The sequence below is a fragment of the Tyto alba genome, unplaced genomic scaffold (assembly GCF_018691265.1).
Source record: "Tyto alba isolate M040663 unplaced genomic scaffold, T.alba_DEE_v4.0 Super-Scaffold_40, whole genome shotgun sequence".
Taxonomy (NCBI): domain Eukaryota; kingdom Metazoa; phylum Chordata; class Aves; order Strigiformes; family Tytonidae; genus Tyto; species Tyto alba.
Window position 1 is genome coordinate 16,248,539 of NW_024881316.1, and position 25,456 is coordinate 16,273,994.

Genomic DNA, 25,456 nt, shown 5'->3' on the forward strand with positions numbered 1-25,456 from the left:
CTGGGGAGGTTTGCTCCTCTTGGAGACGGAGTACTTAAGCCAGCAGCTTCAAGTGCTTCCCAGAAGTTCAAGTCAGAGCATCTAATTTCAGATGCTTCACTTCCTTATATAGTCAATGAAGCACTTTCAAAGAGCAATTTAGAAAACCTGAGTTACATGTCTAATGAAGATACTTTTTAGTTTCCAATAGATTTCAATTAATTGCATGATAGTATAGAAGTACATAAACATGGAGGAAATAAAATAATATAATGAATGGGGGAAAATGAATAGGAGAACAATTATATTGATGTCAAAGTGCAATATTTTTTGTAGTATTCATAGCATTGCTACCTAGATCTTATATATACTTATGAATTAAATCTCACAGTATTCCTGGGAAGTATTTTTTCCTGTATGGAATGGAAATTGGAGCATGATGAGGTTAATTTCATGTGTGAAGCAGGAGAAAGAGGTCCATGAATAGAACATGGATCTCTTGAGTCTTGGTCTGGACTGGTTAACACGAGATTAAGGGGCAGATGATAACACAAGAAAGAGGAAAATAAGTTCTTCTTCTGTTATTACCCTTTCATTAGTCATCTTTTTTTCTTTTTAACGAGGTGCTATCCAATCACAAAATAAGTTGTGGTTACAAAAGGAACACGACAACTTACTACATGACTCCAGCAATATAAACCCCTCTCGATGTGTGGTAAATGTGCTGCAATTTTAATAATTTCCTATACTGCTACAGTAGTTTGTGATTGGCCATTCACCTGGGATATGGAAAGATGCAGATAATTTCCTTAACATGAATTAAACCAGAATAGGGACTCAGTCATTTGGATTTTCAAGTCTGATTCAGAGTACCTGAACCAGGGTGCTCTCCTCTGCTTTTATAAACACTGTTGTGACTAGTCCTGGTCAGAGAAAAGACCTAAAGTTGGTTTGTTAATTACCTCATTTGTTAGGATGCACACTTCATCGTGAAGCCGTGTGCCATTGTTAGTGACTCTTCCTGCTCAGGTGTCCAAAAAGGTGTTTAACAGATGTTCCTTCCTCTTCTTCCTGGCTAGTTGGATCAATCTGTGGTCTCTGCTTGCTGCTGGGCTTCAGGTCATGTGCAAAATGTTATATGGTTAATGTTGGCTGAGATGTAAACTGTATGACTGGATACAGCAAACCCAAACCAGCAGGTTTAGCCATTGTAGTGCATTGCTGAAGCATGTAGAGCATATCCCAACATGCAGATTCATGTGCACAACTGACAGTGACTCCTCGCATTGGTCTCTCTGTGTTGACTGGATCATGACCCTGTAATTCTATATGCCACAGTAACTTCCCCACAGTTCCATAATATCGAGCAAAGCACTCTTTCAGTGTGAAAAGACAAGACAGGATATCCCAGACCCTAATAATTCTGAAAACATCAAGCAGTGTGGAGTTAATACTTCTCAGGGCCTTGCCATGGAAATTTTCTGGCTGTGGCCCAGACTACAGATAATTAATTATGTCAGTGAAAGGCTCTGGTGGCCTGTTTTCTTCAAAAAAAAGTGACATCATCCATGGAGCGCTCTGGCAATAAAGCAGAACAAAGCTGTGTGGGCAGGAAATAACAGACAGATGTCTTCTAGTGCTCATTTGATCTGTTTTGAAGCTTGCTGTAAGAAGTAATGTATTGCTTAGTACTGTTTCTCCTCAGCTCTGCAATCTTTAGCGTAGACTTTTTTAAACATAAGAGGCCACATTAATCTCTGATGTAATTCTTCTGGAGCCACTTCAGAGAGGTTTGTGCAGTGGATGGGATGGTCTATCATGTGCCTCTCCTTCAGTATTGATTTTAGAAGGACTTTCTGTATTATCACTGTAAGATAATGCACAACAAAATGAAATACACTGTGTAGCTCCTAAGACTTCATACAAGGTCAGAAAGTTCTGCATGTTGTGGAGAACACAGGACAATTCTGCCACATATCCACAGTCATGAGGGATCACTTGCACTTCCAGATATACTTCACTAAACTATTGTACAAAACCCACCGATGGTCACTCTTAATCACTGAAGTAATCTCTTTACCTCCAGGGTAAATCATGTACATAGACCTGAGTCCAGAAATGTTAAAAGAAATTCGTTCAAGTGAACTCCACAGTTTTGAATATTAGGAAATTAAGCTAAGATGAAAGCCAAGAAAAAAAATTTTGCTGTATGGGGTCTTCCTTGCAAGAAAAACTATCTATACATGTCATTAGCACCATTTTGCATGGCTAGAATCATTAAGTGATATAAACAAGGCTACTTCGGATATCTGGTATAAGAGAGAAAAATATTTCTTGAGTTTTTAGCAAAAAGAAGTTTTCTGTGATGTGATATGCAGTAGAGCATCTAACTTCCCAGATCTGAAGCATGCTTTGCACACTAAAGACATCTGACCTGGAAAACAAATTACTACCCAGTCCTTGTAGCAGTACATAGGGATAATTTGAGGAATCAGGCCTTTAACAAAAGTGTCATTCCAGTAGATAGGGGTAATTTTTATTACTTTCTCTATTCATATTCATAGTATCATGACACCAAATGAAGAAAGTGCACTTTCCTTTCAATTATTTGAATTTACTCCTAGGGCAAGAAATGAAGGGAAGTTACTGAGTTTAAACAAGGATTAGTAGATTAGTGTTAGGAAAGTTTTGCAGATACAGGTTTTTGAGTACATCTTCTCAAAGATGCTTTCTTCATTAAAGTAAACTAAGCAAGCATGCGGTATTCATTTTCTGAGGTCTCTAAATGGGAATTTTCAGAAACAAGGCTATTCCTGCCCTGGCAGTGACACAGCATAAGCTGGTCCTGGATAGCACAGAAAGCAGTGTGAGAACATTCTCCTAATCTCTCTCAAAAGGATGCCTTGAATGTTTTATTTGTTAGCTCTAGGTGAAACATTTGTAAAAACTACTGGAATTTAGGAAATCAGCCATTGGTAAGACCACAACATTACATGGACAACCTGTGACCTTATCCAGTTTCTAAAGCGGTACAGAGCAGCTGTTGCACTATAAATAACCTGAACTGTGTGCAATGCAAATAACAACACCACAAGTAGATGTAAATGTTCCTGTCTATGGTTTGATAATTATTTCTTGCCATTAATTACTGGCAAGAAAAATATGACTTCATAAACACTGAACCTCTGTTACTTAGTGCTTTCATTTGTGCAGGCATAACGAAGTGTCATGATAATTAGAAAAGAGTCAAAAGCTGGAAATATCAGATCTTCCAAATATTACGTAAGTGTATTCCTTGTAAATAATTATTCCTGCTCCTGAATTTTCAAAACCTCTTTCAATTAATTGTGAGGATTGTTGTCATGTTATTGAATTATTTAGATTGCTCAGGAGTAGTTAGATGTATTTCGGATAGCTCCAAACATGTAACAATGAAGGAAATAGTTACTGGTAACTGATTTTGAGAGAGGCACACTGTTCAATTTGCAGGAAGGCTACTTACAAACAAAATTCAGGGGAAGAGTTGAGGAGATGTGCTGGCAAAAGATCTTGAATTGGATTTTACTCTCAGCTGACAGTGATTACTTCGACTCCATTCAGCACATCTTGAATACAACTGAAATTTTTTTCCGATTTACTAGATGGCTTACATGAAACAAGTTTGATCAGCTCAGTCCCATTTCCCAGGTGACAAATGTCCTGTGGCAAATATTCCCCGTTCAGTGGGTGCTGAGTTTTGTTAGCAGTCTCACGGGAGAGGCCAAAGACTGTGGGAATGGGGAGAGAGGGCTGTAGTAAATTGGCAGGGCAGGGCACAAGGAGGAAGCACGTCCGAACGTTGGGCTTGTGTAACAGTCTTTCCATTGACCAAGAATTTGGTTGCTAGGCTGCCAGTCCCCTTTTACAAGCAGCAGAGTCATGCTATTGTTTCCTAAATGGTTTCAATTTTATGCAGGGACCTCTTTACATCCTTTTCTATATCACTGAAATATTTCACTAGGCACGTAGTAAAGTGAGGTTTGGAACTCAGACCCCTGCTCTGCTCAAGCCAGTGAGCAAAAGAAAGCCCTTCTCCTTTATTCTGCCAAAAAATGAGTGTTTCAGGGTAGCTCTGCAAAGAGTGGCCTCGTGTCAGACTTCCAGCTGGGTGGCTGGCATGCACTCCTGAGGAGAGGGGAACAGTCTCATATTTCCCAGGTAGAAACACAGACCCCACATCTTAATTAAGTGCACTTATCAGTGTGTAGTAGAGAGGAGGGAAAGGACAACGGGCAAAATTGTGTGGGACAGCAGTGCTCCACTGCACTTCAGCCCTTCCATGGACACACTTAAGATGTGAGGCCTTTAGATTTTGGCACCTCCAGTAAGAATAGACCAAGGCTTACATACAGTTCAACTTCACAGTTCCTCTATCAGCAGGGATAGCTGAAGGAGTTGACTGAGTACAGTATCCATTTCTGGTCCCCACAATTCAACAGATGCACACAAGGTGGAGAAGGTCCAAAGGAAAGCCATGAAGATGATAAAAGGGCTGGAGACCCTGCCCTATGGGGAAAGACGGAAGGAATTAAGTCTTTTCTCCCTGGAGAAGAGAAAGGTCATTACAGTATTCCAGTACTTAAAGGGCAGCTACAAAGAAGATGGAGGCTCCCTCTTCACAAGGAGCCGCATGGAGAAGACAAGGGGCAACAGGTACCGGTTGCACTGGGAGAAGTTTCATCTCAAGATAAGAAATTTTTTACAGTGAGAAAAATCAAGAACTGGAACAACCTCCCAATGGATGTCATAGAGTCACCACCACTGGAAGTTTTCAAGATGCAATCGGACATGGTGCTAGATGATCTCATCTAGACTTCCTTTCCCACAAAATGTTGGGCCAGAAGATCTTTTGAGGTTTCTCCCAACCTGGGCTATTCTAATGTTCTATGGTTCTATGGGTTTGATGGACAGAGGGTCTCTAGGCAGGCTTTACACTTGGAGAAAATGACCGTGGAAAAACACTTGTCAACATATCTGGCCTTCTGTGTTTCTTGCATTGAGAGTATTACTAAGAGGCAAAAGTGGCCTCTTCATTAATCTGTCTTCATTGCTCCTACAGTTTAGAGAATCAGGTACTTGGGGGCATTTTATTAACAGAAAAGTCTGTTTATTTTCAAGAACCAACATTCTGAACAGTACAGATAGAAAGTTAGCTTGGGCTTTTCTGTAGGACAGTTTAAGTAATGAAAAAAAAAAGAAAAGAAAAAAAGTAAATGTGTGTATTTTCTAAATTCCTTATCCTGTCCTAACTTTAAAGAGCTTCTCTGACTAATTGCAGTCTTCTGGACTTGGGCAAGTAAGTTTCATTGTCTTACAAGCTGTTGCAATATGTGGTCTTCCCATGCCCGAATGCTCTCTCTCATCAGAGCACCAGCAAAACAAAAATAAGGACTTGAGAGATGGCTTTCCTGTGCCAAACACCATGTTCCTTCTACCAAAACAACTAATAACTTTCCTCTGGGATTTATATACAAGTTTACTTCCAATTTGAAATCTCTTCCTTGTGTTTGCCTCCTAGCTTATGATTTATGCTAAACAGCATTGTGCTTTGAGACAACTACAGTACAGGGAGGCACCTACAGTAGATGTCTACCAGTAGAAAGAGCTTGTCAGTATGGTTCCCCCTTCTTAGCTAGGACCCCCCACTTTGAGCCTCTTGTACCTCTCTCCAGGTATGTGTGTTGAAGTAGTCCAAGCGTTCCTCTACAGGATTTTTCTGACTTGTTTTCTGAAAATGATCTGTATCCTGCAATTTAATTTAGTGATAGTTGTTCACTATACATTGAAAGAAAGCATCTTTATGTAAGCGCTCTTCTAGCTGTTTCAGTGGAAAATTAGTCATTTGGAGGAAACATGAAATCATGAGTTACACAGGCCTGTAGTTTCAGCTCCTTTCCTCTATATTATCCTGAGGAGTTTCAGAGAGACTAACTAGAGTTTGCAAATCCTGAGGCTGATGGGAGATAAGGATGTCATCTGGGCCGCTCTCTAATCTAGGCTAGCTGCATTTCAGAATCTTCCCATGCTGGGCCTTGTTGCTGACCAAATAAAAGCAAATTTCTCTCCAGTTTATTATTAGCACGAGGCCCCTTTTTGGTCCAATGCTTCCTAGCAACCTGAGTGTCTGTTTATTAGTTTGCTTTTCACAAACTGTTATCCTAAGTCCACTGAAACAGAGTACTTGGTGAATTAGCCAATACCCTTGAAAAGATACCGATAGGAGCAATGCCCAAGCCCAGAAAAGGCAGAAGGCACCTTGCCACACTAATGCGATCCAGATCCCGAGTGCCTGCAGAACGTGGGATGTCCAAGAAGGGATACAGGAGCGGGGAGCTGCCTGCACCCTGGAGATGGTGCCACTCAGCCTGTCCCTGGGCTGGGTACCCTCCCTTTGGGGTGCAGTGAGGGGTTTTCAGGGCTGACAGTCTTGCCCTGTCCTCTGGAGATAAGTATGTCACTGCTTCCTTTTAAAGATGAAGCAATGAATAGGGTGTTCCTTCAAAGCTCTGAACTGAGCTTGGGCACCTTCTTTCCTGCTTGGAGTGCTGGTTCCTCCACTCAACATCACCCGCTCCTCTGGCATGGCTCCCTCTGTCTCTTGCAGGACCCAAACCCACAGCTTCCAGAAGCCTTTCTTATCTGGCAAGTTATAAGCTGTTTCATGGACTCTCATTCCTTCCTGCTAAAGTTGTTCTGTTTTAATTGTCAATGACCAAAGACTGATGAAGCTGGAAGGAAAGCATGTATAGCAGTGCACAACCGAGGAGCGGCTGGGGCACTCGCTGGGGAGAGCACCATTCGGTCCCTCCATCTGTATTAAATAACCATTGCAGGTACTGGAGTCCAGCCCTTTGCTCTCCTAAGTCATAGTGTTAAATCACCAAGCCCGAGTTGTCTCTGCTTGCTCTGCCTGGCCCTGCTAAAGTTTAATTATGCCATCTGGGGCCTGACAGCTTCAAGAGGAGAGAACAAACTCACCCTCCTCCCCTCCCGAATATCCTAGGGTCCGAGGTGTGCCTCTCCCTCAGGAATGAGGTGTGCGGGCCCTGAAGCTTTCTGTGCTCAGGACCAAAACAAATTGAGATTTCAGCATGCTTGGCATGGCCCTTGGTATGTGGGGTAGGAGGGGGCTGGCCCCTCATCCCGCTGTTTTCAGTGCTCCCTTTGCATAGTGCTATTCCTGAGCACGCCTGTGGCACAGGGCCCCTCCTGCGAGGCATACAGCTGGACACCAAATTCATTCATTGGGGCAGGACACAGATATGGTCCCAAAACTCTCTCTTCCTAAAAGGGCCTAAGACAACACATCATAAAACCGGATATTTATAAATCCCCTCAAACTCCCACGCTATCTTATTAGACATTTTAAGGGCTTTTTCTTCAATATAGAAGCATTGGCCTCATAGTAATGAAGACAATAAGATAGCTGTTATTTTTACAGGGATATAAAAACTGATATATTATTGAACCTGTCTAAAACTTTCTTAAAATAACATTTTTCCTGTACTGAGAGTGGTGTATTCCCTATTCCCAGGACATGAGGTAGTGAGGTGTACATGCTCTTTTGGTACTCTTTGGGACTAGCCCACATAATTCACTTGTAGTTTTGACATCCATGAGTGATGCAACTTTCCCTCGCATGTGCTGAAATAACATTAATAGCATTCCAGCTTATATTTTGTATCTTGCAGATATGTGCAATGCTTGTACTTAAGGTTCCAAAATGTTGTACAGTGGAAGCCCCTAAAGCTAGCTGTTTATAATCGCGATAGTTCTCAACTGGATGGTATGATCTTTGCGTCAAGTTAATTTTTTGGTTTATTTTCATGCTACTTTGTTTACCAAAAAAAAAAAAAAAAAAAAGATTAAAGGGTCTTTGTAATTTCCTGAAATTATTTCCTTGCTCATTTTAAAAGCAGGTGGTTTTGTAGAGCTGTGATACCTCTGTGGTACCGGGTAAAGATTTAAGATTTGCTATAGGGATAATATGGAGTGCTATTAAGAACACTGTGGAAAAGCATGAAGCATTGGTCTGTTCATAAATCCTAAATAGTCACTGCTTACATAGGGGCAGGATTCATAAGGGATTTTCTCCTAAAATACCCGAGCCTTTCCTTAGCCCTTAATTTGGTTCCCAAGATCATATGGGTTGAGTGTTGGAAGGGCAGGTGAGAGAAAAATTAGTTGCCTGTACTCTTCTGTCCCCATCACTTTGGGCTTGTGGGAGGAATACTCTGCAGGAAAATCCAGGAGCTCCCCTGTGCCCTCCGAAAACTTGTACTTTTACAGTGCCTCCCTGGATCATGACCTTATAAATCTGCCTTGAAGGACAAGCAAGTGCCCCGTCCCCATTTTAGAGATGGCTTAACAGTTGTTGGCAAGTATCATTAAAAACAGAGCCTGGGATAAAGCGTTTGTCCGCAGCATAGCCCTAAAATGCCCCTTATTCATAGCCAGCTGGCCTTGCAGAGCAGTCCTATCATGCCCAGATGTGGGCTTGTGCTGCATGAAGCTGGGGGCTCCCACCCAGGGCAGGGAGCAGGAGCTGGGACCTGCGCTCCCCTCGGCCACAGGAGCACCGCTGCTCTCACATACACCCCCTGCTCCAGCATCAGCAGGGTTTGCTCAGCCTTTTTGGGTCTGCTGCCAGTTATGTCAGTTAGCCGGGGTCTGCAACGTTACTAAGGTTTTGTTAGAACAAACAAAAGTTAGAAAACTTTATTTTAAAAGTTACTCGAAGAGAATATTTAGTCAGAAAGTCAGGTAGGGAATGACTAGGAAATACTTGATTCAAGGCTGTCTGAGAAATATCGATTCAGCCCACTTGTGCTGCTTATTCTATTTTTCTCCTTACCCCAGTCAGGGGACAGCATAGGCAGTGAATAAGATGAAGTACGTGAAGAGTAATGATGTTCCCTGGCTATAGTTGCAACTCAGATAAAAATTCATAGTATTCAAATGTAATATCATGCAGGAATAGAACAATTAATACCTACAAGGACAACATTCGGATTGTACAGATCATGTTTACTCTGATATCTCCCAAAATTTTTATATTTGCATGGGCAGCCTGGCATTCTTCTAATTTATTTTATTTTTGTGAATGCAGTCCAGACATATGAAATGCCCCTGTTTTCCCTGATTTCCCTGTTGGTTAATAGGTTGCCTTATGGTAGTGATTTACAATGTTACAGGCAAGGGAAGATGTGATCCACATGCTGAAGACAGAAAAAACCAAACCTGAAGTTTTAGAAGCTCATTATGGGTCCGCAGCTCCAGAGAACGTGCTCCGAGTGCTACACAGGGATGCCATCCTTGCCCAAGAAAAGTCTATAGGGGAAGACGTCTATGAGAAACCAATTTCAGAGGTAATAACTTTATGATTTACATCATTATGTCTGTGCAGGGGGAATCCTAACCAGAAATGAGACTCCATATATTTTGGATGTGTTCAAAGCACGCAAGAGTATAACACAGAATTTGTACAAATGACAAGAAATCAAAGAAAAATTGAATATTCTTGTTCACTCAACTGCAGAATGAATTGTAAGCAAAGTCACTGGGTTTGAACACAAACAATAAAGAGCTTGTATGCTCCTTAGGGCTGGTGCCCTTAAGTGAGAACAAAATCTTTGGGTGTTACATTCATGTTTTTTAAATTCCTCTCAGTTATAGGCTCCAACCTCTACTGCTCACAGCACTGGTAAGCACTCTTTGATTTTCTTGGCATACTAGACCACTATCATGTGGGTAGTTAGGTAAAGAAGACCTTCAGACATTGACTTTGACCATATTTATGGGATTATAAATCCATAATCATTTTATGTCACTTAAACTCTAGGACTGTAGTTCAGCCCCTAAAGGAGATCTGTAGGACTTGATCCCTTGCTTTAAAATATAAGGAATAAATGAATGTAGAATAGACCTGGGAATGTCTGAGGCCAGCATGAATGCCAAAATAAGCAGTCACTGCTCATGTTTATAGTTTCATAACAGTCCAGGGCATGGAGAAAGAGTATGCAACAACTTACAATATAACATACTGTAGTGCCTGTCCAAATCTTCATAGTTCCTCCTATTAGAACATTTAATCTTTTCACCAGGAATTGTGTCTACCACAAGGTATCTTTATACGGTGTATTCCCATTGAAGCATCTTCTGGAATTTTGGGGATGATAGTAAATAAGGAAAGTGAATTTTAGCATGTGGGAGCATGCCTCAAATACTGTCAAACAAGACTAAAAGATCTTAGCGGGGCTTTTGTCTAAAGAAGCTGATAATTTGACAGGGACCTCAGTGTAAAACTTTTGTCATATTTAGGTCCACAGGGGTTATGTTGGAGCTAAAATAGGATGGTGACAAAATTTCATAAGTGCAAAAGATCTACTCTCAAAGGCTGAACCCACCCTGGCTCCTTTACAAAATGCAATGACTGTTTTACTTTGACTGCCACGGTCAACTTCTGGAGAGCAAATTGCTGTGGTTCTCCTGTTCTCTTATTTCCTTCAGTTTGCTGAGGCACCTTGTGAAATGGCCCAGTGCAGCCAGTCAGGGCCAAGGAAGATGTGATTCCCGTGGGGTAAGGGCTGGGGGTGGGCAGAGCAGGGTCTGCCAGCCACTGTTCTTTGGCAGGGAGGAGAATGGAGTTTGTCATCTGCTCCCAAGAAACAGTGAAAGGAGCAACATGAATAGTTGTGGTAGTTTCAGAGCACCCCGGAATCTTTCTAGACAAACCTCCTTGGCCTTAGTGTTTGTTTGAATAATAAATGGCATATTAAATTAATAAAAAAACCCAGAAGACATAAAAGACATAGAAGATAGACATAAGAGACATAAAAGAAAAAGAAATTTCTGTCAAAAAAACCAGGCTGACGGGAAAACCCTAAGGCTTATAATGAATTGTTTATCTATGTTGAATCTAAATAGTTTAGACTTTTTATCTCAGCAGTCATACATGTGAATTGAAGGTGCATAACTCACATTTCAGCCTTGAGCTTACACCTTATGCTCCACATGTAAGTATCTACTCCCAATATAGGTGTGTGAACTCAGGCTTCCAGCATCTGAGGGCTTGTATCCTGCCCTGGCATTTGCTACAGCTTTTCCCATGTGAAATGAGCAAAGTGTGCACAGCACCTCAACACAGGGAAAATTCTGCACTGCAACAATATTATTTGTTACCCTAAAACTAAGCAAAGTTCTGTCCTTTGTGTATCTGAGAACCGTGCAAATGTTTATCGCAAACATGCCGTCCAAAGAAATCATTGCTTTTACAAGACAGTTACTCTTCTTTCTAGTCACTGCTTTATGTAAAGCCCAAGACACAAAATTATGGGACTTGCATTTACCAAACACAACATTGTTGGTTAATAAATCAGATGAAGTAAGCAAGGAGACCTTTAAAACAGTCTATTCTCCTTTCCTACAATCCAGCTGGACAGACTTGAAGAAAAGCAGAAAGAGACATATCGGCGCATGCTGGAACAGCTTCTGTTGGCAGAAAAGTGCCATCGCCGCACAGTTTATGAGCTAGAAAATGAGAAACATAAACATACAGATTACATGAACAAGAGCGATGACTTTACCAACCTTTTGGAACAGGAGAGGGAGAGGTGAGTACCTGAGATGGTGCAAAGAGTATCCCCAGTGTCACGGTGTTTGTCGGTTCAGCAGTGACATGGTCTGGTGTTTTCTCTGTTTAAATGACACTGAACTCATGTGTAAACCATTTTTAAGCGTCAGTCCACTCATATTATTAGTAAGTACATTACTGTGCAAGTCTAGAGCTGGAGGAATATCATAGAATGTTCATGTAGTATACGCTTGAATTAAGAAATGAATTTGTTTTGAATTATTCATGCCTGTTTTGGGTTCACGTCCTGGTAGCTTTTGATCAGATGTTATTTATGTTGGCTAAGTTTGGGACTGGCTGCCTTAGCTGAGCGCTGCATTTTGTGAAGGACAGGGCACCATTTGTCACAGCAGGAGGACAGGGTGAGGAAAACCACAACACACATTAGGATACTGGCACACTAGTAATAGGGATTTTGCCATACCCTTAGCATTTAGGCTTGCAAAATCACAAGCCATTTGCATTATTTTTCATATTTTTAAGGGACATGCTTCATGCAAGATCTATGTTCCCCTGGAAATAAATATTTTAATGTTTTATAAAATGTGCCCAGCCGGTGTTGGACTATGTGCAGTGTTTATCTCATAGGCTCATATGCTTCAGGTTTTTTTCTTCAAGTGTTTGTCCTCCTTGTGGGAGTAATTTGTTCTCTGAATCTCTAAGAAAAGAAAGAACACCTACCTTAGGTGAAGAATGAACATTTGGTAATAGCCTCGTTTTTTTCAATATGAAATTTTCATGCTCATACCAAACTGCTTGAAATCAATCAACAACGGTTTTCTTTAAAAAAAAAGAAACAACAAAACCCTCTGAGAAAAATACTTAAAGCAAGTTCAAAGATGAAATGCTTTTGAGGAAACCACAGTCTGGTGGCAGACGTTTGCAAAAAGCCAGGAGCTAAACTGTTGTTGAGTGTATTTCCTGAGCTCAGTTCAGTGCCAGCTTTGAGTAGGTGGCACATGAGCTACAGTGACCATATTTCCTGGTTTAATAGCTGCTGTTTTTCTGTCTTTGTTTTCCTGGGTTGATTGGCAAACTTTAAAGGACAAAAATGCTTCTGCATCATAGCAATTTGATTCTCTTAGCAGAAAATAAAAAATCTGTTGTATGTCCAAGTAAGGAGCAATGTCACATCTGATTCTCACAGATGCCGTTTTTTCTCTATGTTGAATAGCTGTGTATGTGTGGATATGCAGGCAACTAATATGCTACAACAGTAGTATTCAAATATCATTTACATTTGTCTTTACATATTATATTCACTTTAATTTGACAGTTGTTGCCTTATTATTCCAGCCCAATTCGTGAAGGCCACTAAATAACCTAAGATTGTGACCTGTTTTGAACTGACTTCCTTCAATGAATTGATTAAAAAGCTTTCTGTCTCTCATTACTACTGTCGAGATATAAAGTCCCATCTCTGGGCATTTTCTCATACTCTTCCTGCTCTTTTGTGGCATTTAAACTTCAGTTTTACTACATTCTAAAGTTTTTGGAAAAACAGCAATAAAAAAAGGAGAATCTGAGTTTGAACTTCTATTGAAAGCAGATCTTTAAGAGCAACTAAATCTGCCAGCTTTAATCGCCAATGCCGTTGTACTGGGGGCTGCAGGGAAAGAATTGCAGTGCTGAAGCCCTTTTGATTTATGTTGAGTGACATGAGAAACCTGATGTTTGCTATTTAATCCACTTTGTTTGTCTAAGGCACTAATAAGAAAATTCGTTACAAGTTTGGTAGCAACCAAGCAGAGAGAACATGGCATGTAGCTAAACACAGAAAACCAAGCATGCATGTCCCTTCCTCTTCAGGGTCCTCCTCACAGATCACTTGCAGAGCAGATTAGCAAAATCAGGATAGTCTGGAAAACACTCAGTGTATAGTCAATGATCTCAACTCCTCATCTCTGCTGAATGCACATGAAACTAAGTCTGCACCCATATCTTCATAGGTATTAAAAACTGGAAGTAGTATTGTTTGAGGGCTATATTCATGGAGAGAGAAAGGGTGATGGGATGACTTCTCAGGAAAGCCCCACAGTGGCAGTCAGGAATAGATTTTTGTCAAAAAGAAAGAGTTTGTAGTGGAAAGATTAAGTCACAATAGAGTAAAACATACAAAAAACTCCCATACTCACTTAATCTGCACACTGGGACAGAGAACTGACCGGCCCAAAAACATTTCTCAGGGTCCTGCATAGGCATTCTTGTTTTATAAGTACCACTGTATATATAATTTGCTTTACTGTGATACTTTAAAGCCTGAGGGTTATTTTATTAAGAGCTGAACAGACTTGTAGTCTCCATGAAAAAGAAAAGGGACACGGAGGTGAACTTTGCCCGTCAGGGACTCTGCTGCACTCACAGTTATAATGTTAATGAGACAGGGTGAGGCAGAGGAAGAACAGTCCTGTGGGACAGCCATCTCACAGCAGTCTGGTACAATGAGAGCAGTAATAATTACTGTCCTGGATCTAATTGAAGTAAATTCTTTCCTCACAATATTTTACCAATCTTTCCTAACCATTGTTGTCCACACCAATTTTTAGAGGTCACATCTGCTTTTGATGTCCTGTGAATGTTTGAACAAGATAAAAAGGGAAATTTTTTAAGAACAGAAACATGCCTCAGTTCTAATGTATTTCTAGCACTCTCTTAATGTATTTACTTTGGAATATTTTTTTACATATGCTTTCATGCATTATCTCTAATCCATCCACAACAACACGATATGAAAGCAAACAGTCCCTATGAGGGACTAATTATTAGGTCAGCCTTGCACAGGAAGGAAGAAATAGGAAAACCTGACTTGTCAAGAATAATTATGCATGAAAAGTATAAAAAAGAGAAAATTGTACACAAGAATATTCAAAATGTAGACAGCTGGGAGGGGTAAATGGAGAAAGCTGGAGGGCCTGACTGTTGGTATTGGCTCTGCAACACCAAGTGCAACTAAACTGTAGAAAGGCTGTGGAAAAGGTTGGCATTTTACAGGAAAAGAGCAGTGACAACCGTTTGCCAGATGGAGATGAAATAAATCTGATAACTTTAGTAGAAGGTGCTTCTAAAGACATGGTGGCTGAAGTGTTTTGCAAATTTCCCTATAGTACGCTATGATCACATCTAAATATGGGAATGTTTTGAAAATTATGGACAGCATTTTCTGGTTTTGCCGTTCGACCAAAATTCCCCTTTTCCATGCTTGCCCACCTCAGCTGCTGTTCCTGTAACATCAGGTTGTCCTTGGGCATCTCCTATCCCCAGGAGTGCAAAAGCAGCCATCTTCCTGTAGCCTCCTGACAAGGCTGAGGAACAAGAAGATCTGGAGGCCCCCGTGGCCCCCTCAGGGACCTTTGGTGGCAGACGGTAAGTTAAGGAATCTCTTGTCTGGCAGATGGAGAAAGAGGGGACTGACTGGCGCTGCACTGCCAATGTGGCTTGCAGTGGACACCTGAAGAGCAGGAGACCGCGCAGAAGCAGCCACAATAATAAAATTAGTCCTCCCAGCACAGGCACCCTCCTGATCTTCAGCCATACTTTGAGGAGTGAGCTGGTGGTGTGAGCTCGGGGACCGGCTGAGCTGGCTGCAGCTAAACCAGTTTATTGGCATTTCCCTAGCCCAAAAAGCTCTTGTGTAGTGAGCTGAAGCGGTACTCTATTGTTCTCTGTTCTGCCTAGTCCCAGCCCTCCTGCCTTCCCCTTTAGGGAACTGGGGAGAGGGGAAAAATCTTTAGGATCAATTATAAAGATTTTTATTTGGTCAGCAGGGCTTCTTCTTCTGGGGGAGAAGGGGATAGCTCTGTGTAAGCTCAGCACTGCTTCAACCTCTTGATCGACCTCGGAGATGAGGTTTAAAATCCTAACATTTTTAGAGGTGCTAATCTCTGAACAACTTGTCTTGTACTCTTCTTTTAATCCTATTTGTTGACAGCACATTTTGCTGCTATTAAAAGCACTGGAAAGCTCCTATTGATTTTAATGGTTCAGAAACAGGCTTGTGGTGAGGACCACTGAGCCACTGCAGCACGATGGATGGCAGAAATAGGCTGAAAGCCATCAAAAATAGGAGGAGGAGGGAGTTTCTTTCATATGCCTGGAACATGGTTTGCAGAATAGAGGGTGTGATGTGGCAGAAAGGCTTTGTTGGAGCTACTTGAGGGAGATCTGTGCAACTGCTTTGTGAGTAATTTGATCATTTCCAGCATGATCCCTGACACTACCAAGATAATTTTACCCCACCACACAGTGTGTCAGTAAATACACACCCAGTATCTAATACTACATATTGTCTGTCTGAAAGCATCAGTATTATGTTTAGTCACCTTTTACTGTAAGACCTCATTGAAGTGATGAAGATTTTAAATTGGTTTCCTTGCTGCAGCTTCAAATTATTCTTTACAACCCCAGTGACAGTGTTCCCAGTGCACTGAAGCATTTCGCATTTTCCTCAAAGGCAAGGCCGAGGATTCAGTCTGTACTTTCTAAGCAGTGCCCTGCTAAATCTGGTTTTAGTTAAACCGTCTTTTTGAAGTACATGACCATAATTAGATCTGCTTAGAGGAGACAGCAGGACTGTGACCCCAGAACTTTCCTCCACAAAGTTTCCTTTCAGGCTTCATGTAAAATTGTCTCCTCTCTGCCTCCCCCATTGCAGCACCCCCAGCAAGGAATGCACTGGCAAGTCCCTCGGAGGTCTGTGATAATACATTCCTCTCAGCTTCGGTCATCCTGGCACAGAGATGCTCTTGGCTGCTCTGCTGGTGATGTAATTCTGGGCCCGCATCACCTGCAAAGGAAACTGATCTGTGAGCAATAAAGCACACAGCCGTCTTGAAACAAAAACGGGAGTGTTGATGTTAGCAAGTTTTTAAAATATTTTTTTTTCCCATTTTTCATTTCTGTTTTTATTACCAAAGCTCCCCTTCTCCCTTTTTCCCACGAGACGGCAGCACCAAGCCTTGCATTGGGAAGTGCTTGCCTTTTTGTCTCCCTTTATTTCATGGACCCAAGCAAGTGTAAAGGCTGGAGTGTGACATAGCTTGGAGATTTCATGTGCGTTACCTTTCCAGTTTGGATTTTCTCTTGATTTTTATGGAGATTGTAAAATAAAGATACTGGCAGGAAGACAGCAGGGCAGAGTATCCCTCAGTCAATTACTTGTTTAGAGAACAATCAAGCCAAAAGCATGAAGTTTTCAGAGCTAATAAATCTCTGAGATTTACCAGTTTAAGGCCAAATTCCGTGGTAAGAGTAGCCCCATACAGAGATATTGGGGTGAGGTGTATGGTGCCAACATATAGAACAGATTTTGGCCTGTAACCGTGTAATCTGTTGGTAATTCCTTTAAAGTCTGGAAATGAAGTTACTTTACAGAAAGGTTTTTGCTATTTTTTTTCTCCTATAGTTCTTAGCCATCTTTGCACTGACTTTTTTCTCATATGGTGATTGTTTCTGTGTCCTGGTTTCCAAACTGTGACCCAAAAAAAGGAAAAGCCAGCCTGATGGGACTGTGGGAATTCACCATTGCCTACAGTAGTTACTCATCTTACCACACATTACTGGCTGTAGTAGAGCACTGAGTCACTCTGTCTACTTCTCAGTAAGTGCATCTCTAAAGTTTTAATCTTATAATGTAGAAGACAAGGGCAACAATACAGTTTTTATTCATTTCTTTTAGGCTGACATGTTATCTGTATGATTTAGAAACATTGGCTATTTTCTGTCAATGTAATATATTCACAGGATCACAGATCACAAATTCTGTGGTAGCCTATTAAAAGAAATAAATGAAAAAACCTGGCAATGACAAATACCATTTCTGCACAGTTAAGTAAATCTGAAGGTCATCCATTTTGCAGGGCCTATTTTACAGTTCTAGCTGACTGCAAGGCAGCAACTGCTCAAAGTTTATGTTTTAACTAATGAATCTGGTCCTAAGTTCCAACAAAACGGCTCCAAAGGTAATTTAAAAATGAGAGAACAGCCACACTGGACTGTGGAGAAACAATATGAAAGTATTGCGAGTCTTACACAATGTGAGGCTTGCCATGAGCTGGGACTAATCCAAATCCATCTCTTCACACTTGGATAGTCTTCAAAACTGTCCAGTCTTTCAGTCACTTCTGGGATTATATAAAATGGCATCATGTGTTGTTTCAGCTATTCTTCCAAAATTATTTCTAAGTAGGCATCAGCTTCACAGCCCTTGAGAGGGAATTATTATACAAAACTATACGTAGTCCATTATTCCTAGCAAGTTTTCTTGCTAAAATCATCAATTCAAATGTTCCCAGGGTCAGACGGGGGGAAAAAATGACTTCATTCAAAATCTACTCACGAACCCAAACTCTGTCCAGGGTGCAATAGGTAACAATTTTAACATTTAAGGGGCCTTTGGCATGTTTCAGAGTTATTATACTACTGAAATAAATATCTGTTCACAGCTCTACTGAGGCCATCTTTTTAAGTTGTCATTTTTTTAGGCAAAGAAAACAAGAACTGAATCAGGGTCACGTAGGGAAAATTGCTTCCTCATTCAGAAAGATTAGAAACAGGTTTCAGTTGAAGTGCCAGGTTTCAGTGACTTTCTAAAAAAGTTAGATAGATGCTGCTTATTTACAAGTATAAATATGTGCTAATAGGCACCCAAGCTTGAACATGTTGGATATTTGCTTTATGATTAAATGGAAGTTTACCTGTACAGAGATGTACTGACTGATTAGCAAAGTATAAGACTTACTAGTTTGATTAATGCCCTATATTAATGCCATACATGCCCCTTGATTCATGGGCTGTTCTACATGGTTAGATAACTTCCACTAAGTTGTGTGAAGAACCTCAAGATGCCATCTGACTTGGGGTTTTTTTCTGATTCAGTGAGCTTATATAGAAGCTTTTCTAACCCTAAGCAGATGTCATGCTTTTTCCATCTTCTTTCCCAAAAAGGGTGCGAAGGCCCTCCTCATTCCTGCAGTATCTCCACCAGCAGTGGAGAATAACAATAATGAATTTTGTATTTGCACCATTTCAGTTTTCATTTCGTTTTAAATCTTATATGTGGAAACATCTTAAGGCAGAATAAAAAAACAAGGAGGTGCAAAAATCCAAACCAAACATTCTTATGAAATTTGCCAAAGCTCATGCAAATGTGAAGGGAAGAAATGCATAAGACAAAACATATAATTCATCACATATCTGTAAAGTGCCTGCAATTTTAATATTGTGTTGCCATAGTTACTGTTTCGTCTAATTTTTTAAAAACTCACTAAAAAAAAACATTTTGGGTGTAAGATAATTTTTATAAATGTCATCAAAGACAATCTGATGACTTAAGTCATAAGACCAGCTAGTCAAAAGAACATATCAAATAACTGTGATTATGCTGTTCACCTTGACCATGAAAGACTTTCAATCTGTCAACCTGTTGGAATCGGAACCCACTTCTCTGAGGAGACCTTTCTGGTCATGTCATTGGGACTCTTGTGGTGTATGTTACCACTCTTCACTGGTAAAATTGTTATACGTTCACAAGTCACTTACATATTTTTGAGTTCTTTTCACCAAAGGGGTGAAAATCTTGTAGGTCAGTGTCTGGGTATTCAAATTCCCCCACACACAGGAATTCACTGGGCCAGGTCTCTCCATCTTCTGAAAAGTGAGGATTTTTCACTTGTTGGTTTAGGGAATGGTGCCAATGTACGGTCCTCTTTACCTGCTGCTTTTCTTAAAAAGACAAAGATGAAAATGAAATTACTTATTCAAGATAAATAAATGTTTCACTGAAATACACATGAAGCTTCTTTTTTCACTTGAATGAGAGAGAAAAAGAAAGCTTTTTTTTTTTTCTTTGATAATTACTTATTGAATTTTTGGTTCAGCTCTGGAACTGAAAAATCAATTACTCACACAGCTCTGTTATCCAGTTGCTTATGTTAGGGAATGATTAATAGTAATGTAGTTGAATATGTAATGCCCTAATGAGAAAAGATAAAGAAATGAGCAGAAAATGGAGCTAAATTATATCAGAGTGACAGCAATGCTTTGCTGATGATATCAATTATGTCAGAGGTGAAGAAGTATCTCTTGGTGACAAGTATACATATCACAGGATGAAAGATCTTGTACAGTTCCGTTTAAAATGTTTATTTTCAGAGGAACCAGAAAGGGATAGATGTATTCTCTTTCATCATTTACATATCAGGCTTTTCCTAGATGATTTAGCTCATTTTAAAATGATACATAGCTTTCAACATTTTTTCATTTTGCAAATTACCAGCTGGGATACAACCCTGGTTTCCAAAACCAGTAAGGGCAAACCTGTGTCCGTACTGGTGAAAGGCAGGTGGGTGGTGTGGAGGGTAGGGCATTGCCGCTTGCGGTTGCTGTTGCACAGCTCCTGCTTTGTGGGCACTGCTAATCCTATGACGGAGGAAAATGTGTCCCGGTTGGACTGTCTCATTGTCCTTACCTGATGGACCAAGTGGTGTTGGTCCAGCTTGCTTTCGGTGGCAAGCACTATTGCTTTGTGCCCATCACGACTACATTGAGCTCTCTACATGCAGCTTATTCAGGTCTTAGGCAATAACTAATCCACAGAAATACCAACCTGGAGCTGGGTTTTATGAGCACAAATCTGGCATTTTTGCAATTCCTTTGAAGGCAGTAGAGCTCTTCTTGATTAATGAGAATCAGGGTAGGAACTCTGAAAACATTAAAGTGTGTGTGTACCTGTAGAAGTATATATATGCATATATTACTCTATTACATACAGCAGTTTCTTGAGTGGAGTTATACCTCCTGAATAAGAGTTTGCTCTCCAGCAAAATAATTTATCAACAATATTTATTTCCTGTATGATTATATTTTTATATAACTCCTATATGCATTTGTTTATGCTAATAATGATTTATTAGTATATTATTTTTACATGATTCCTACAGTCAAATAATGTCTTTGTATTTTGAACTATTTTTAGACACCGTTGCCTATTGATTTTACCAAGGAGGCTGTAAACTTTTCCAAACTGCTTTTGATTCTCTTTGTGTGTGAGGCATCACTATAACATTCTTTAAAGTAATAGTGATTTGTAACGAGGATGCTCAGTGGAAGTCAACAACTGACAACCAAATACCTGATTAGAAAGCAACAGGATGCATAAGCCCTGCAGTTATTTAGAGGGCAACAGAGACATGGTAGAAAGAAATTTTAAGACAGAGGCAAGAGGAGAACCTTCTAATTCACACTTACTGTATGAAACTGGCCCAGGTTCTCCTTGCTTGCTCTCCATCTGGGTACATGAGTTTTCTCCGTCCTTTCCTTTCACTGTGCAAACGCTCAATAGGCTGGTGGTCAGGACATCATCTTGGAAAAGGGTAGTGCAAGCTGGAATTACTTCAGACTGAGGAGAGAAATAAAACCAGGTATGCCACTCACAGGGCAAGTAATGAAGCTCACAGGTGCAAGAGGCAGCCCCGTTGCAAGTCTTCCTTCGAATGGAAACACCTATGGCTCCCACCCTTGTGCAACGGCTGCAGTCAGCCTGTGTCTCCCTGATCCTCAGAACAAGCCCCTCGCTGTTCTGTGTGTGAAGGTATGTATTTCATGAGGCCCAAATAACCTCAGGTGGAGAATGATGTTCAGCTCAGGCAAGATGATGGGACTTCCAAGGATGTGCAACAGCAAATTTGGGTGATCAAGATACAGATCTGCCCCAAAATCAGGTGCCTATGAACATTCAGATTAATATGTGTGTTGGGTTTTGGTTTGGGTTTTTTTGGTGTTTGTTTGTTTGTTTGTTTGTTTTAATCTTTCCCTCTTTAAATTCTTCATTAATTTAATTCCAGAAATCTATGTGAGTCTTTTTTGGATCCTTCTCTAAGCAACTACAAGTAGGAGGTTAAAATAGCAGCCTCAAATCTTGGGAGAGTCTAGACCCTGGGTGAGTGCTGTGGCGTGTACAGTGGGCACAGTCTCTTCTATAATTGTCTCTCAATGGACACAACTCTTCTAATGCAAGCAGCAAACCTAAGAATAGCATGAACTGTAGTAATTAGCCCTGTGGTAGTAGAAAAGTTTGTGTAGGTGTAGGGTTTTCTTTTTTTTGTTTTGTTTGTTTTTTTCCTCAGGGTGGTGGTGCGTTTTGATTTGGTTTTTTTGGTTGGTTGGTTGTTTTTTGGGGGGGAGTTGTACATTTATGCTGCACCTCCAGAAGACAGGGGCAAAAAGCACTAGAAAAGGTGGGGTAGTTAGATGGATGTGGTGGGCAGGTGTGTGCTCCTTTGTGTTCAGGGCAAGAACTGAAGGTCCTGGCATCAAAATGAACAGAAATACCTTCATAGCCTTTCAGACAGAGAATTGAGGCATGGTGGTGTGACAGCCATGATTACTCAGTGCTGATGTTAAAATCTATCAGTCTCTCTGTAGCTCACATAGCAGCCTCTGAGTGCTCTTTTACAGCATCTGAAAATTTTACTGAGGGTTCGTTATTTGCTAAATCACTGAAAATGGTGCTTACAGGAAGTCACATTTAAAAATCAAGAAGGAATCTTCCAGAGATTATTTATTTTTCTCCATTTTTATAGGTGTGTATTGTTTTAACTTTATGTCAAGCTGTGACTGAGGTGTCCAGATATGATATAAACCAGTGCACACATAGCCTGTATTTCTAAGAAAATCTGAGACCCTGCACTAAGGGAGATGGAATATTTATATTGACTCTACTTGAGCAGACTCTTGGTCTCAAGTTGCACTGCTGTTGTACAGCTGTGTGAGATTTCCCATGCTTAACTAGTCCAGTGTGTGAAATTGTATGAATGATGCTACTTCCTAAATCCAGACTTTAAACCTCTTCCCTCTTTCATTTTTTAACACTTTTCCATATTTGAGACCCTGTCATGGTGACTCCAGACACCATCACTTGGGTTGCTTGATGCTAAAATAGAGCAGCAATTATTTGGAGACTGTTTTCTCTCATTTTTTCTGTCCACTTGTTTTATTCACTCTATCAAATACACTATTTAAGTGGCATATCAAATGGGAAGCAGTGAGGTGGACAACCTTTAGGTTTAGGTGTAGGACTCAGGTGCCTTTCAGCCCCAGTCACTGGATCACTTTGCTTTGAGGAGGGGTCAGTGAGAAGAAGCACAGAAGAAAAGGTCAGCAGGAGTTAGAGCAATGGGGCAAGAATGGAACTGATGGAACTAGAAGGTAAAGGATGAGGAATATCAAAGAGACACATTTAGAGCAGGGGATGGCAGCCACAAGTCAAAGAATATGGGAAGCAAATCTGAATTAGGACATTAACGAGAACAGAGGGAGTGCTGAGGAGAACTAGCTGTTGGTAAAAGTAGAATGCTGTAGAGCCTTCCAAGTGGTTGACAGAGGGAAGAAAGATGATGAAGAGATGAAGATGGAAGAGAGACCGAGCTGCAAGCAGAAGATGACATACAAAGAAAAATACAGAAAAAATGAAGCAGAAGGCATCATATTGATGATGTTGCTTGATGCAGTATAACATAGGCACTGGAACTTCCCAGAAATTTTTTTGAATCAACAGATAATACACTTTAGGGAAAAAAGTAATTCTGCCTTGATTTTCAGTTTCCAGTAAGGGAATATTCACCACTGTTCTTTATGAGTTACTTATTGTCACACTTGAAAAATGTGACCCTTGTCTCTAGATGGAGTATTTCTGTTCTATAATCCCATGCTCAGAGAAATCAGGTGAGGGGGAGGCAGCAGAAGTGGCAACAACAGAGAATCAGCTGCCAATAGAACAAAAGCAACACACAGGTGAAAATCAGTCAGGCTTAATTCATGTCCCAGACCCAGCTTGAGCAAAAGAGGCCAAGACAATGCCAAAAGACTAAGTCTCTCCTGGTAAGCTGAGAACAGGCATGGCTCTCCCTGTTCTCAAAGCCCCAAGATCACTCCTCCACACCTTTTTTTCCACATGAACACCTAGCATGTCAAAAGTGAGTAATTTAGAAAAACAAGGGTGGAGACCAGAGCAGGCCAAGATAGCATTAGTGGGGTGCTCTTATAAAGCTTGAATAGGTGAAGCAGACAATGCTAAAAATGGCAGGTCCACAGAGGGCAGCAAGGAACCATGCTGCCTTATGCACTGTTCTCAGGTCCTGGACCTTCCTGTGACCCCAGAGATGCTTTTGTCAAAAGAGCCACAGCCTGCTTCTATGACACTGTTGGGGCTTATTCAGAAAATAATGATAAAATCATACTATAAAGCAGTATTCTTGACATAGATGGGTCCTACTTCAGCTGTAATCACTTTTACTTCAGGGAGTCCCATGAGTATTGGAGATACTGAGCTTTCCCAGATATCAAAAGTATACACACAAGTGTTAAAAAAGCAGAAAACCAGAAGGGGGGAAAAAAAGAAAAGTGGAAAAGGAAAACAAAGCCAGAAATGTTTTTGTTAAACTTTTGATTCCTGCTTCCATAAAAGGCAGCAGATCCTAACATAGGGCAATTTTCATGCTGCAAAGAGAAAAAGAATTTAAAATTTAGGAAGCATGACTTATTTAGAAAGATCTGAGGAGTAATAAAAAAGCCTGTGTGCAAATGTGTGTGTGTGTGTGCGCGCGCGCACTTTCTTTCACAGCTGCATGGAACAACCTGTTTTAAATAAGAAAAAAGGTGAACAAAGCCAGTTGTCAGTGCAGCTCACCAAATGAAGTTTTTTAGTGTGCATGACGTATGCCATATAAAATGTATTGCTTGAGATATAACAGCAGAGTCCAACTTGAGGTCTTTTTCTCAGGTTTTTCTTACAAAGTCATGTTTCAAGAATTTATTGTATTTATCTTCATTATTTATTTGTCTCCAAAAGGCCCTGTGGATCACCTTGTTCACTATATCTTCAGCAGCAAACTGAAATCAGCCTCTTCCCTCCCTCATTATTCAAACGTTTCATGTTCTATCAAGATGCCACTGAATTCATTAATATCTGTTACATTCAGAGTAGGCAACTGGCTAACTAGAAAGTGCAGGACAGGTCTGACATACCACATGAGTGTGACTTACCAAAAGAAGAAAGAAAAAAAAGCAAAATGATGATGGAAGATTTTCAGTGTTTTGAAGGTTTTATGAACAAAAAAAATTAAGTCTGGCAAGCAACAGAGTGTACTTTTTCATATATGTAAGTAAACACAAATTTAGCAAAAGTTTTGTATTGCACAAACAAATATTTGGGCTTTTCATAACATGTTGGAGAGAGTTATAAGCACTGTCTTTGCTGTAAATGTTACATAAGTTTCTGCACTGAAGATAAAGACCCAACAGAGCACAGGGCCGTCTGCTGGAAAGGTTACAAAGCCCTGTTTGCAAAGAATTTTATAATCAGAAAATCATTTGTTACAGGTTTCTAAGATCCACAAGATGAACCCATTGCTGTGCAGATTTTAGTGAATTTTTAGAGAGAGCAACTTATCAAAGCAATGTGTAGTCTATTAGCACATCATTAAATAGTTAAGCCTATTCCATCTTTTGCTTCCCAGTTACTCTCCTCTACAGCTGACAACTGTGTCAGATACACAGTACAATTTCTCACTTTCAGAAGTGAGTTGGAATTTCAGCTTCTATCTATTCCCTCCCCTGCTTTTATTTCTCGGTGTTTTTCTTATCTGGTCTCACAATGTTGCAAGTGTTGTTTTACTCAGGAATGCGTTTTTGGACTACTTCTTCCCCGTGAAAGCATAAACCAAAAAAAATCATGAAATTCTGGGGAGCAAGTCAGATTTTCCCAGACTTTGATGTGACTTAAAAGGTACTCTTGAGAAATAACAACATATG

The 25,456-nt window shown here is 40.5% G+C and overlaps 1 protein-coding gene across 4 annotated transcripts in view; it reads left to right on the top strand.

Annotated features, from left to right (window-relative positions):
- The window catches only part of FILIP1 (filamin A interacting protein 1), a 111,721-nt gene that overhangs the window by 54,167 nt on the left and 32,098 nt on the right, over positions 1-25,456 (top strand). For all 4 annotated transcript variants that reach the window (XM_042803535.1, XM_042803532.1, XM_042803533.1 and 1 more), the window contains 2 exons: positions 9,213-9,386; positions 11,452-11,630. In XM_042803535.1, coding sequence (XP_042659469.1) covers positions 9,213-9,386; positions 11,452-11,630 — 353 coding nt within the window. The remainder of the gene's footprint in view (positions 1-9,212; positions 9,387-11,451; positions 11,631-25,456) is intronic.